The 14,980-nt window shown below is 31.8% G+C and overlaps 1 protein-coding gene across 4 annotated transcripts in view; it reads left to right on the forward strand.

Moving 5' to 3' along the window:
• Nucleotides 1-14,980, forward strand: part of OPA1 (OPA1 mitochondrial dynamin like GTPase) — an 84,334-nt gene that overhangs the window by 11,647 nt on the left and 57,707 nt on the right. The window contains exons 5-8 of one of the 4 annotated variants that reach the window (XM_084871537.1): nt 343-396; nt 1,430-1,497; nt 9,458-9,568; nt 14,740-14,793. In XM_084871537.1, coding sequence (XP_084727663.1) covers nt 343-396; nt 1,430-1,497; nt 9,458-9,568; nt 14,740-14,793 — 287 coding nt within the window. The remainder of the gene's footprint in view (nt 1-342; nt 397-1,429; nt 1,498-9,457; nt 9,569-14,739; nt 14,794-14,980) is intronic. The other 3 variants (XM_084871539.1, XM_084871538.1, XM_084871540.1) reach the window with 3 other exon arrangements.

A 14,980-nucleotide genomic window follows, 5' to 3' on the forward strand; every position in this document is an offset into this window, starting at 1 on the left:
GCAGTGATTTTAATTTTTTTTTTTTTAGCCCAACAGAATGAAAGTTTGCAACAACTTAAACAAGCTAGGCCTTAGACAGTGAGGGGAAAAATATCACTTGTTCTTGACAAGTAGATGAGACTTCCTATGTGTTTGCTTTTCATAATGGGTTAGAGTCAATTTGGTGATTTTAAAACAAATTTATTATGATGGACCATAATGAGTAGAATTTACTAAGGTTAATCCTGGTGTATTTGCCCAATTACTATCCTGTCTTAATATACAACCTGAGATCTCAGACATCTTTGCTTATTCCTGTTAAAATTTTACATTTCTATTTCCCTTTTTGCTGATTTTTCACAGGTCACAAATTGGTTAGTGAAATCATAGGAGCTTCTGACCTACTTCTCTTGTTAGGTGTGTAAACAGACATTTTTCCTGATCTTAACATGCCTTCTAAATGCTTCTAATAATCTACTTGCAAATAAAATTTCAGACCAAATTTATAATGCTGCTTATGTTGAATTTCAAAACCCCAGAACTATATTGGGCAAATTCATTCTCCTTTGGTCAAAATAATAAAATAATTATTTTGTAGTAAAACTAAAATTCCTAAATATGTATATTTTAAGATAAAAGCTATTAAAAAGAGTTTGCTTTACCAGAATATTTTCTTGAAATTGATCTGATTGTTTTTGATAATTGAAATGAAAAGTAATTTTAGTTTGTCTCATCTGTCCTGTCATAGGTGACATTTTAAATTTATTTTTTTACTGTATGTAATCTTTACATAATGACATTGGTATATGGCTGAACTGTAAGTACACTCATGTACAGCACTTCTTATCAAAGACTATCTTATTTTTTATTCTAATTTTCAGTGATATTTATAAAAATAGGTTAAACACATGCTACAATTAAAAAAACAATTTTTTTTTTTTTTTATTGCATGGGTTACTAGTGTGTTCCTTAAAATAAAAACAACTTTCAAAAAAAGGGATACTCTAAAATCCATTTACCATTTAAAAATTTTTTTGTTGTTGTTATTGACTGTGACAGCATGGATGGACCTGGAGAGTATTATGCTAAGCGAAATAAACCAGTTAGAGAAAGATAAATATTACATGATCTCACTTATATGTGAAATCTAACGAACAAAATAAACCAACAAACAAAATGGGTCCAGAAACCTGGATGCATAGAACAGAATGACAGATCTCAGAGGGGAAGGGTGCAGAGGGTTGGGAAGAGATTAACCAAAGAACATATGTTCACATAGGCAAAGCCCATGGACACAGACAGTAGTGTGGGGAAGGCCTGGGGTGGGGGGCAGGAGCTGTGTGGAGGGGGGCAAAGGAGGGGAAAACGGGGACATCTTAACTAAACATAATTTGTAATTTAGATTGTTGACATCATTGGAGAATTTAAAGGACTGTTGTTTATCTTGAAGGTTCATCTGGAGAAACCACTTTTAGAGCAACAGATCATGGAACTGAAAGTGACAAGCATTATAGAAAGGTAAGTATAAAAGAGAATTCTTCATCTAGGTAGTCTTGTAAGATTTTTAAAAAAGGTTTTAACTTACCTGCAAGACTTGAAAACGGTAACATTTGAGGAGCAAATATAAAACACCGTACTAGAGTATTATTACTAACCTTGGTACAAAGTGCAAGGTACATGCAGCAGTTTTAGAAAAGTAATTGGAGAAGCCTATTTCTTTCAAATATGTTCTGTGAAATATTAGCTTCAACCTAACAAAAGATTTTGTTGTTAAACATGAGTGGGAGAAGTGGATATAAATAAAACAAGAAACAATCAGGCTTTTTCTCTTTTCCCTTGATTTCTCTGCTCGTAATGCACTCCTATGCTTTGTGCAGCTCCAGATGTCTGAGTATACAGGGATTTTCAGATTTATTTATTAGCAGAACCCTTTACTATGAAATAACTTACATGTGTGTTTTTTTTGTTTGATTGTTTTTTGTTAATCCTCACCTGCAGATATTTTCGAGAGAGTGAAAAGGAGAGGGAGAGACAGAAAGAGAAACATCCATGTGAGAGAGACATCGATTGGTTGCCTCCCGCATAACCTGGGCTGGGGTTCGAATCTGCAACCCAGATACACCACTTGACCGGAAATGAACTTGTGGAACCTTCAATATGCAGGTTGACACTCTATCCACTGAGTCAAACCAGCTAGGGACCAATGTTTTATGTCATACACTTAGGGGAAATATTAAGGTTTTAGTAGGGAAAGTGGGTTTTAGTAGGGAAACAATTCTGTTACATTGATAGTCAATAAAATTATGTATGCATGTGGTTATTTAGGGTTTATCGATTTCAAAACATATATTAATAAAGTCCTAGTGAAAGTTTTAGAAAATTGCTTATTAGAATAACATACATTTCTTTGTGTTTATATGCGTATTTAACCTTACATTTTTTAAGTGTTGTTTGTTTTTTTTTATTATATATTTTGGAATTGGTAAGATAACTGATTCCTTGGCTATTAAAAAATGTATGTCTAGCCAAAGCCAGTTTGGCTCAGTGGTAGAGCGTCGGTCTGCGGACTGAAAGGTCCCAGGTTCGATTCCGGTCAGGGGCATGTATTATACATTGGTTGCGGGCACATCCCCGGTGGGTGTGCAGGAGGCAGCTGGTCGATGTTTCTCTCTCATTGACGTCTCTCTCCCTTCCTCTCTGTAAAAAATCAATAAAATATATATTTTTTAAAATGTATGTAGACAGATATATATCTGGAAAAAATAGTCTATGAACATTTTAAAATTAAATATGGACTATGTAGCTTTTTACTGAAAGTTATTATGGTTTTAATACATTGAAAAATAAATTATTTTATGTTTATTTGAGAAGCAGGAAGAAAATTTCTAGGTTTCTATCACTCTCCCTTTAATGTTGAACTTTTTACATAATATTTCAAGTTTTAATTATATTTCAAAATGTGTTTTTTTTTTCTTTTGCCTTATAACTTGATCTTTTGGAGAAAATATTTGAAATACCTGAGTGTGTGTGTGTGCACTCATGGGTGCATATTTGCCTTTTAATTTTATCTTTTTTGATACCCTTTTCATTGCCTTTATTATAATCAAGGGATACCCTTGACTATTCATGCTACGAGGGAGAAAAAAATTGAATAGAAACTAGCCAATTATGTGCAGCTTATTTTGAGCCAAGGCCTTGGCCCTTAATACAGGTAAACCTACTGTTCAGAGAGGAGCTAATCTAATTTGGGAGAAGGAGCCTTTGATATGGTAGTATGTTTTTGAGTGACAGCCTAGCTTTTCTCTGATGTAGCCTAGGGTTGCTTTGGTGAATAAGAAACCTGCTTTAGGGCCTGACTTAGATAATTCCCTTAAAATCCTACTAAGGTAGTAAATGAGTAATCAATAAAAGATCAGGATCTCTGAATTTATGGTGATAAATTGCCCACTCAAAAACTCACCAGTTATTTTCAGCTGTTGTAAATACTAAATCTGGAGTTGGAATTAAGTTGCTTTACTAAATAAAATGATAGCGAATGCTATTGTAAAAATTACAGAAAATGCATTTTCAACCTCTTAATAGTGTTTTAATTCTATTAATATGCAACATTATGGTTTTAAGGCTTGACTGTTACCTGTAATACTTGAAAATAATGAACTATTCAGACAAGGTGTAGAAAAACTGATTTTAAGAGACCTGGCTACAAATCAATGATTTAAGGTAATGAAGGAGAGACCTTAGCTTAGAACAGGTCCTTTTTAGAAATTACTCTAAAACATCAAGTTTGAAATTTTGGTCAATGATTAAAGGTGGTAGGATAGTGTAGAGTTTAGCTGTTACCTTTTTTAATTGGTTTGGTTTGGTCTGGTGTCTGAGAGCTCCAGATTTAAAATGGTATTCAGGGTCTGGCCATAGTTTAATACCTAAGTTTCTGGCTAGACTTCTAGAAATGTAGAAGAAAATGTGCATCACATTTTTTAAGATAATAGTAATAAATTGAAAACATTTCTATAACTTAAACTAAAAAAAAGACTTGTGCTTTCTAATAGGAGAAACATCTGGAGAAATGCTGGCAAGTAGAGGAACAGTTAGGACCTTTCAAAGTCAACTGACAAGAAAGTGACGGGAGCTGAGGGAGCACAGGTGTCAGAGTGTTTACCTGAGTCAGACAGAATGAACAGCATGATTCCCTGTAGTGCCCAGTCTGGGGTCACTAGACTTTAGGTGTTCTGGAAAGTGGTAAGGGAGGTCTTCAAAAAGTCAACAGAAAGCATATCTTTGCACATAACAAAGTATAACCTAACTAGACATCTGTTTCTTTGATTTTACCTGGATTTATTTCCATTCAGTTTGTGGACAGTAGTTATTTATGTTATGTTGATGAAAAGAGCTGATATGCATCTTTGATAAATAAATAAAATAGAAAATACTGAAACCACCTTTCAATAAATGTTTTTTGCTAATCAAAAATTTTAAAACTTGTGTCTTTAAAATATGAGAAAGAACCCTTGGAGTGAACTGAATAATGTTTTTCAGACTTGGAGATCTTTAGAACTACCTGAAAACAAAATAGAAATTAGAATGGTGAGCCTGTTTGAGTGAGTTAATTTATCGGTAGATTTCTGAATATTGCTCATAATGCATTATGGGTGATAAGACTACTTAGTGTGTCTACCTTTTAGATTCAGTAAGATTGTTGTGTTCTAGTGAAAATATGGTAGAGGAGAAATGTTAGTATCTGTGGTTTTGTTCTATCTTGTTTCTGATTGATCATAAACATACTGTAGAAATAAGGAATATGGTCATTCTGAAGGTTATAAACACAATTATAATTTATAGAAAATACTTAGAGGACATTTTAAAAGTCTAAATCATGAAAAGTGGTATTAATGTTTTAAGTATAATTATTAAACAGTAATACCTTGCTGCTTTTCCTTTCCATATGTTACTTTATTTCTTATTTATGTGGCTTATGTTGTACCTCCGAGCTGAAATAGCTCTTTCCTTTCCTTTGGCTAATTACTCATCATTAAAGCCCAGTTCAGTTGTCACATTCATTAAGGCCTCTGTGGTCATTTTGGTTCCATTAATTATACATTTAACATTTAGACCACTTGTCATATGTAACACTATCTATTTTGGTTTGCATTCTTATTATTGATTGAATATTCCTACCACAGAATCTCACCTAGGATAGTGCTGAGCTTTTAGCAAAATCAGTTGATTAATTTAAACTCAGTAGAAGAGAGGCTAATTTAAAGTAATAAATTTGATGCCAACAAGAATGGGCCTAAAGATTTTATATAATATGTCTTTTTGCTAGTTACCTGTGAATTTCTCTTGGCCTTCAATATTTGGCACCTATTGAGGAAAACAGGAATGTTAGGTAGTACATATGGTACTAAATTGTAACCAAGCAGTGTTGCTTAAGTACTACTTACATTTCTGGGATTCCTTATGTAACAAATGTGGTAATAAAATGAAATTCTCACAACCAGCACCAACAAGTAACTACAAAGTTAGGAAACTTGCAACTTATGTTTGGTTAGATCGTGATGATGATGATGATGATGATGATGACATAATTGTTCTTCTCTTATCTTTTAGTACATAAGTAAATAGCATATTTACATTATTTGATTAATTTTCCTCCCTTTTCTCAATCTCTGTGGAGGCTGTTCTGAAGATTGGGGAAAATGAGTTGTAGGATTGATGTGTAGTTTATCTATAGAATAGGCATTTTTTAGGAAACCAATTGGGATTTTATGCTGAGAACTTTGTGTGCAGTATAAGGTAAAAGTATATTGTAATTTGATTCATTTATACAACAGATGTATCAAGTCTTACTCTAGGTGCTAACTTGAACACATGCAACGTGCAGACATTATTCTAGATGCTAGGTATAAAAACAAACAGGGTAGGGGCCCTGTTTGGCAATACATTTTTAATAAAAATACAGTATTTTAAATGTACTCACATATTAATGACTTATAATTTCAAAATTATTTAAAACTTTCTACCAAACTCATCTACTTTTATGTTTTTGCAGCATTTTCAGTTGATATTTTGGTTTCTGGAGTTATCACTGATTTTCTTGATCTAACATAATTTAAAAAAAAAACAACGTAATACTGTACATGAAATAAGAGACTTTGAGAACTATAATGTCAAATTGACATAGCTAGGTATTTAGAGAGTATTTCACCTGTAGTTGTTTACACTAATTTTATTAATATTTATAACAATATATTTTATATCTAATATGTATCAGTTAAAATAGCTGCTATTTCTTGAGAGAAAATTGTCTGAGCTAGGGAAAATATTTATTGAAAAATGTGTTCTGTCCATTGAAAGAGTGTGTCTTGCACAGTGGATACACGCATTTCTTGGCCTTCCTATTCCACGTGGCCTTAACTTAGAAACTGTATACCCTATCACTTGGCATTCAGGGTGAGATTTAGTGCCTTAAATTGTATAAGGGTAACATCCTTTAGTCCTGTAGCATAGTGTAAATAGATTTTTCTGTGTCTAATTCTTGCTTTTTCCTACTTTTTTCAGGAGGTAACAGTTAATTTCAACTACGTTCACATAACAGTGCTTCCCTCAGTAACAGACTTGGAAGGAAAGTGAAGTGTCATTAGAAGGAGGGTGTTTCCTTGTAATGTAATAGAAATTAGAATACTTACCATACAATTTACATATAAATATGAGCAATAAAATAGGAAAGGGTGTTTAATAAAGAATTGTATGACTGATAGACCAGCAGTTAATAAATGATAAAGAATTGTATGACTGATAGACCAGCAGTTAATAAATGTGGAATATTTTATCACTGCTTTGGTATTGTATAAATTGAATACTGGTTGGTATGTTAGTTAAAGCACAGGTACACTACTATATAAGCCAACATGGGAATTCCCTTCTTTAAAAGGAAATTGTTTTGCAAAATCTAAATACTGGGGTGATTAGAAGAAGTAACTACAATAAATGACTAAATGACTAAAAATAAGTTGAATTTGGAATAAAACAAGTTGGATCTTTCTGCTTGATAAAAAGCACTGATACAAACATTGAAAACATGCCTTAAAAAATTATGGGAATGATGAGGGTAGTGGTTTTGTTTTTCTTTGCCAGACTTATCAGTGACCATAAAGTATTTATTTAAAAGATACGTCTTTGTAGATAAGGTTTTTATAAAAATATTTTATATTAAATTTGGAAACAAATGTTGACATTTCATTTATGTTATCACTTTTACTTTTTCTTCTCATTCAGAAATATCAACTAGTTTCATCCTTTGTCTTATAGTATAAGGCAGCTAGTGCCATTATTATTGGCAATAACTATAGCCTATGTACTAAAACTAAGAATCAAACAAAATAAAAATCTCCTAAATTATATGCTAATGGTTTCCCTTAAATTTAAAATGTTTTTTTTTTGTTTGTATTTACTTTTTTTTCTAACTTTATTTTTTGACTTTTTATGAGGTATAATTAACGATAAAATTATATTAGTTTCAGGAGGCCAACACAAAGATTCTATATTAGAATAAATTATAAAATGACAACTATAATAAATCTAGTTTTAACAGCCATCACCATACATAGTTAATTTTTTTATTATTGCTTTATTACTATAACTATTTTTTTAATTTTTAATATTTTTATTGATTTTAGGAAAGAAGGGAGAGGGAGAGAGCGATAGAAACATCAATGATGAGAAGAAATCTTTGATCTGCTGCCTCCTGTATGGCCCCCACTGGGGATCAAGCCTGCAACCAGGGCATGTGCTCCCAACTGGATTCAAATCGTGACCTCAGGTTCACAGGTCATCACTCAACCACTGAGCCATACTGGCTGGGTTATTTTTTAAAGTCATTTTTATTGTTGAAAGTACTACAGTTGTCCTCCTTTTTCCCCATTAACCCCTTCTGGCCTGCACCAGTTGCCTACCTTTTTCTTTTATGAAAAACTTTATTTCTATAAGTCTTTGGAGTATATGAGTAAACTAAATTATAAAGTCTCTGGATGAATCCACTAATTAAAGTTTGAATATATTTCATTTTAAGAGACTTTCTAACTGCATTAGATAAAATATTTTGATAATTTTTTTTTTTTTATAAAGCTCTGAAGCTATATGAAACTCCTAATTTAGATTTTAATGAGAATTAGTTTCCCTAACTCCTTTTATTTTTATAATTTGGTAAATATCCAGCCAGAACACTATTCATATGCAAATCCTGATCTCATTCATTGGAAGTTAGTTTTTTAGGGTTCATAGTTGTCAACACTTAGTTTGTCTTTTCTCCAACATTTCTCAAGATCAATTATCTAATAGGACAAATTTAAAATGGTGTACAAAAAAATGACATGTATTTTTATTGTCATGCCAAATATGAATATATTGTGATAAAAAGCTACACTAGATTAATATTTCAAGATTATTATATGGAATGAATTTTAAACATAGAAATGGTGATTTTTTTGTACATAGGGCCAAACTGAGTTTGTTTCATTTTAAATTTTTATAAGTATTTTATTATCTCCATATCTCAATTATGTTCTTTTATAGTGCTTTTGCTTTAGTAACTGACATGTACTCTATATTCTAAGAGGCTATTTTTATTTAATGTTAAAACAGCTCATAAAAAGTGAAAATTTAATCAAATTACTTATTTGATGTTGTGTAAAGTTAAGTGTCTAAAACATTATTTTTTAATTTGCAAAAATAAAAAAGTGCTAAATTTTAGTCAAGTAAGTTTGTGTGTAGGCATGCAGAATATATGAATTAATGTAAAATCTTGATTAACTTGATGCTCAGAAATTCAAATGAATATTTTTGAGGGGCTATAATGTTTAATTGAAGACATCAGATACAGTATGAAGAAAAAACATTTACTTAAAAATAATAATGTAACAAGTAAATAAACAGTCCTATGATAATTGTGGTTGAGAATTAAGAGATTTAGAACTATAAGGTCAACACTTGTTTAAGAACTGTTTCATTTTTCCTCTCATATAGATCAATCTAGACTATATACTAGTTCATATTGGAAATCTAAAACTAAGGGTTGAGGCATTTGTTTTCTTGAGTTCTCTAATACTAAGAATTTTAGTTAATTTCTAAATTAACAGCACCACCTTTCTTGAGCATCCTGGTTAATCTGGCTTTTACTGTAGATTGATTTTATGTATCTGGTTCATTTTATTTAGCAGTCACTTACTGCATTTTCGTTTTCACTTTTTAAACTATGCTGTTTTATATTTCTGAGACATCTAATTTTACTGAGGGGAAAAATGGAAATGTGGTACAGAGCCCAATTATATAGCGGCTCTAAAGGTACATAAATGTTTCCATTTTTTTTGTCATATGCTTTCCATTCCTCCCTAACTTACATTTGTTCCTTTCTTGTGCTCTTTGGTTTAACATTGTTCTCCTCCCCAATTTTCCTCTTTTCCTCATTGTAAACTCATGGCAGGGTCTGCTGGGTGAGCTCATTCTCTTACAACAGCAAATTCAAGAACATGAAGAGGAAGCACGCAGAGCTGCTGGCCAATATAGCACGAGCTATGCCCAACAGAAGCGCAAGGTGATGGATGGTTTAAGGGGGCTACTGATGTGTTCAGATTAATCAGCCATTTCTACCGAGATCATGTCACCTTAATCCATTCATGGACTCCAATTATGAGAAATTATTTTTGACAAAGTAAAACTATGGAAGATACATAATACAAATATGTAACTTTCCTGGAGAGGGTAAACATACCCAACATATATATTTTCTAAAAATTATATTAACTGTGAGGGTTCTTGGATTAGTATTTAGGGAAGAATAATGAATTATGGTTCAGTTATTTAGTCATCTTAAATTCTTAGGTAACTTGTCTACTTAATTGTTCTCCAACCAAGCTTTTATTACTAAAAATGAAAAAGATTACTATGAATGACTATGTTCAGTTATTTAAAGATTGAAATGTATTTGTTTTAGGTGAAGTGGAGAATGGCTTTATTTTTTATAGAAGAAAACAATTTTGATTTAATTTTCGGGCATAGTTATTCTTTTTTTTTGGGGGGGGGGTGTTAATCCTCACCAAAGGTTATTACTTTTTCCATTGATTTTTAGAATGGAAGTACAGGAGGGAGTGGGAGCGAGGAAGAGAGAAACAGCGTGTGAGAGACATGCATCAATTGGTTGCCTCCTGCGTGCACCCAACAGGGGCCCTGGCCCCTTTGGTGGGAAGGCCAATGTTCTAACCCCTGAGCAACACTAGCCAGGGCAGCATAGCTATTTTTATTCAGATTGATAAACTCATTGTATAAAGTTTATCCACATTCATCAATAAAGTCAACATAAGTAAGTTTTACCTTGGATCACTGAGAGAACATTAGAAATCAAATCTAATTCTTCTGTTCGCTAGAGAGCAGATTCTGATAAAAGTCAGTGTGAGTCTATACAAATATTTAGTTATAGGGACAATCAAGAAGTCCTTAAAAATATGACTTTGGCTGTAAGATGATCCCACAGTGTAGATCCCAAGGTTAATGTTCTAAGAAGATTTTCAAATCAAAATGAAATGAATGTAATGATTTAAAAATATATTCTTATGAAATCAGCTAGTTTTCACATATCAGAAAAGTTTTAAAGTTATGTACAAATCTTAGGAAGAAAGATTAAGTCATGCATATAATGAGCTTTTTGTAAGTTCTGGTATTGGAATCAACCAATATTATAATGATTTAGTGCAATGCTTCTGCTGACTAACCTTGTCTCATGTTGGTGGTTAAACACTTAAGAGCACTTATCATAGTTTTATTTATTTTTTCAGTGTCACTTCCTGGCTTTTCTCAATTCCATGGCTGTGGAATCAACTACTGTATGTGCTTAGCTTTTAGTGAATGGATAACATAGGTAGATAATAGAAAGTAAATTATTCTTCTACTTCATTAAGTTAAAGCATGTATGTTACCAAAGAAACACTTAGGCTATTTTTTTTAATATCTGTAATTCTTACAACAAAGAAAAATTATTTTTTAAACAAAAAAGACTTATTTTAAATGGTGCTTTAGCATTCTCTGATCTGTATGCTGTTGAGAGTGCCATTTAAATATTCTAATAAATTGAATGCTAAGGCTGATCCTTAGCTTTGTTACAGAAGGAAGGGGAAGGAGTTATTCCGTTCTGATACATCATTTAGAAATATTAGTATAGTTTACTTAAAAGTTATTCTTAAAGGTTCATAATGGCAAAATAACTTGAAATGAGTTCTTAAAAGTTCATAATGGTAAAATAACTACCATTTTCAGATTTTAAGATATGGTTTAACATTTTTTTAATCTGATAATTTAAGAGCTATTAGTAGTGAATACTAATTATTTTCTACATTGCCAAAGGTTAATGCTCATTTGAAGCCTACTTGTCATTTTTCAGGCTTAGTGATGTTCCATTTCAAATATTTATTGGTTTATCCAGTAACTTCTATGCCTCACTTACCTTGTTTGTGAAATAGTGATTGATAGGACTGTACCTTCTTCTGTTTTATTACGTTGCACAGTGGGTCACCAAATCGAGGTTGTTCCTGCCCACTGTGAAGTTACTTGGGACTCTAACGTTATTTACATTCTCCTATAGTAAGAGCACTCTTCATCATTTCCCCTACTTTCCTGAAAAATAGTTTCCTATCTTTCCTACTTTCCCCTTATAGTTAGTACACAGATAACTTTTCAGCCATTCACCATAATGGTCAAAATCCTAATTCATAAGATTTCTGTCCATCCAGGCATTTGAAGTTTACTTGAGGTACAAAACCACAGCTTTTTGTGGCTTTTTAATAATTCTTTCATCCTTACCTTCTTGAAAATATAAGTAAGGCTTCATTTTTTTATATCATGCTAGTAGTAGCAGTTCTAAAATTTCCCTTGTATCTCCTGAGCAAAGGAGCTCATGCAGGAATAGTACATTAAAACTGCCTTTGGTAGTTTTGCCTCCTATGAATATGTACACATATAAAGACGTTTTTGAGGCTTTCATATACGTGTTTTGGTATTTCAGAATGGCCACAATGGCTTAGTAGGGAAAAATACTTAAAATTTTTAAATCAGGCTTGGTTTTGTGAAGAGCTAGTAAAGGTTTTTGTCTTTCAGCTTTAGCTTGTTTCTGCGGAGGATTCCGCTTTTTCTCCATCAGTTTCACAGCCCTGGAATTGTAGAAAAGCCTTGGTTTCAAGACCATTGATACCCATTTCTGTCAGGGTGAGTCCTAAATTAACTTCATAATATAAACTGAATATATCAACAGGACAAGAACTTATTCTTGTCATAAGGAGTTGAATTTTATCGTAAAGTTCATCAAAATAAAATATATCCATATTGCTAGTTAAGACCTTAAATAAGCAACAAATTAAAAAATCCCTTAGCTAGTCTCTTAAGAAAAATATGTATAAGTATCTTCTCATGAGTACTTCTTTTTCTTGTTTCCTAGAAACATTAGGTATAATTCTTGACTCCACCATCACTTGTCTTATAATAAAACATTAATTTTGATGTTTCAGTAAGTTAAGCAGATAGAAGGTAAAATGGTGCATGAGTTATTCCTAACAATCATGGCAAAGGGCAAAAGATAAATCTACATACTTCTAAAAATATGAATTTATAAAAATCTTAACAGTCATGATACTAAATATGTTAGCATAAAGATTGTGTTTGTAATATTCTAATAAACTTATATCATTTTAACTTTTTGTATACCCTTTTTAATTTACCAAATTACTAAGGTAACCTTTTAAGCCTTTGGCTTATAATAAACAGTATAACTTTTTGGTGTAATTGTATTGGTTTCTTAATTATTGCCCATTGTGTAATGTTGAATTTTCTATTATATAAGGATATATTGCATGAAATCATTAAATATTCACAATCAAACTAAAACAGTTTATACTAATACTGTTTATACATTCCATACTAATTTAGCTGCAGTTGGATGAATATTTAATGAAACAAAATCAAAGTACCTTTTAAAATGAATTGAAAATTTAATGTTTTTATGACCATATTGTTACGGTGTGATGGCATGCCTTATGTTCGAAATGTGGAATTATTTATTTCTCCTTTGGCCTTCAGTATTTTGTTTTTTGGGATATGGGCTTCTCTCCAACTTTCTTGTTTCCTCACATTTTAGGAGACTATTAATAATTCTTGTCCATGCTATACAAACACATAGTCAAATGAAAAGAATTTCTATCCATAAGTCTCTACTTGATATATAGGAATGAGAAAACAATAAAGTTTGCTTTATATTATCATTTTTCTAATTACTAAAACATAAGAGATTTTTAGGCATAGTCTTTTAAGGAAAAAATAATATGTACCTATTCTAACAAGCATTGACATTTATAAAAAAAAATGTTTGTTTTTTTTATTAATTTCAGAGAGGAAATGAAAGGGGGAGAGAGATAGAAACATCAGTGATGAGAGAATCATTATTGGGCTGCCTTCTGCATGTCTCCCCCTGGGGATCAAGCCCCCAACGCAGGCATGCACCCTGACCAGGAATTGAACCATGACCTCTGAGCCATGCTGGTTGGGTGTCATTTTTATTTAAAAGAAGTGTTAGGGAAAATTTTTGAGAAAGTATTTGGGAATAGTAATTAAAATCTCAAATTAACTTTATTGCATGGATGAAAATTATTAATGCCTTCTTGAACAAATCATTTAAAATTTTTTCATATACATTTGCTATCATGATGTCTTGATTGCTTAAATAGCCAATGAATAACAAGGATTTACATGAATTTTAAACATATTTTTGTGTCTAATGAAATAAATTCATGTTGCAAATTTTGATGATCAGAAATTAGACAATTATTTTGAAAGACTGAAAATGACAACTTCTGTATCTCACCAAGGAGTCAAAGCACAGTAATGTGGATTTGTCATAAATGACATCATTTTGATTAAAATTGATCATTGTGTTTGATATTTAGAATTGTATTGTGACAACTTTAAAGCCTGTTACACAATAGAGTTCTTTGTTGTTTTTGGATATTTTACTTTAGAACTATTAATAACAATTTGAAGTAGTTTCTGCAATATCTGTGGATTTTGTCCTACTTTTGTTTTATGTCCAAATTAATTTTAATTGCTTTACTTGACTTCATTGCTACTGATGCATTTGCTTTATTAAGTGTTAACAGATCTTGCACTAGAACTAAATTTAAAAACAATCATCTGGCTCCTCTTAGAGTTCTGAAAATGCAAGTTGTTCTTTGCATTTATTAAATACTTCCCTACTTACAGAATGGAATTGGATAATGTTTGTTTAAAATATACACTATGATCAATGAACTTTTTCAATACCTGTAAATGATAACATGTATCTGACTTCCCAAAACACATTTCTGTAGGGCTGTCAATGCTTTATTTCTCCATGCATCCAAGTGCCTTTGCTTGAGCACAAAACAAGCTGTGAAGAACATAGTAACCATATATGTCTAATTTTTCTAACAAGCCATCCATAAGAAATGATTAAAATGGCAACAGGAAATGATTGCTTTTTAAGGTTTCTATTTAATATGAAATTTAATGAGCTCTTCTTATTGATAAATATAATTGTTTTTAACTTTCTTAAGGATTTGATTTTAAATTGCATTGGTTGCGCATATAAAATCAGTTTTTACTCTTAAAATACTTTAAAATTTTTTTAACTTACAGTACATCCTATATAAACCTAATTATACTCAAAATTATTTTCTTTTGAATATTTAGGTGTCAGACAAAGAGAAAGTTGACCAACTTCAAGAAGAACTTCTACATACCCAGGTAATTCTGATGAGTGAGAAGAGCCAAGGACTTCTTATCCTATATAATAAAAGGCTGATTGCTGTCTGCAGGGCAATGGGTGGACCCCAGCAGTAAGCTAACCTGTGGATCGGAGCGTCTGCCCCTTAGTGGTCAGTGCACATCATAGTGACTGGTTAACTAGTCTACTATCTGCCCCCTGGTGGTC

Source organism: Pipistrellus hanaki (assembly GCF_964339955.1).
Source record: "Pipistrellus hanaki genome assembly, chromosome: 2".
In the NCBI taxonomy this organism is placed as follows: domain Eukaryota; kingdom Metazoa; phylum Chordata; class Mammalia; order Chiroptera; family Vespertilionidae; genus Pipistrellus; species Pipistrellus hanaki.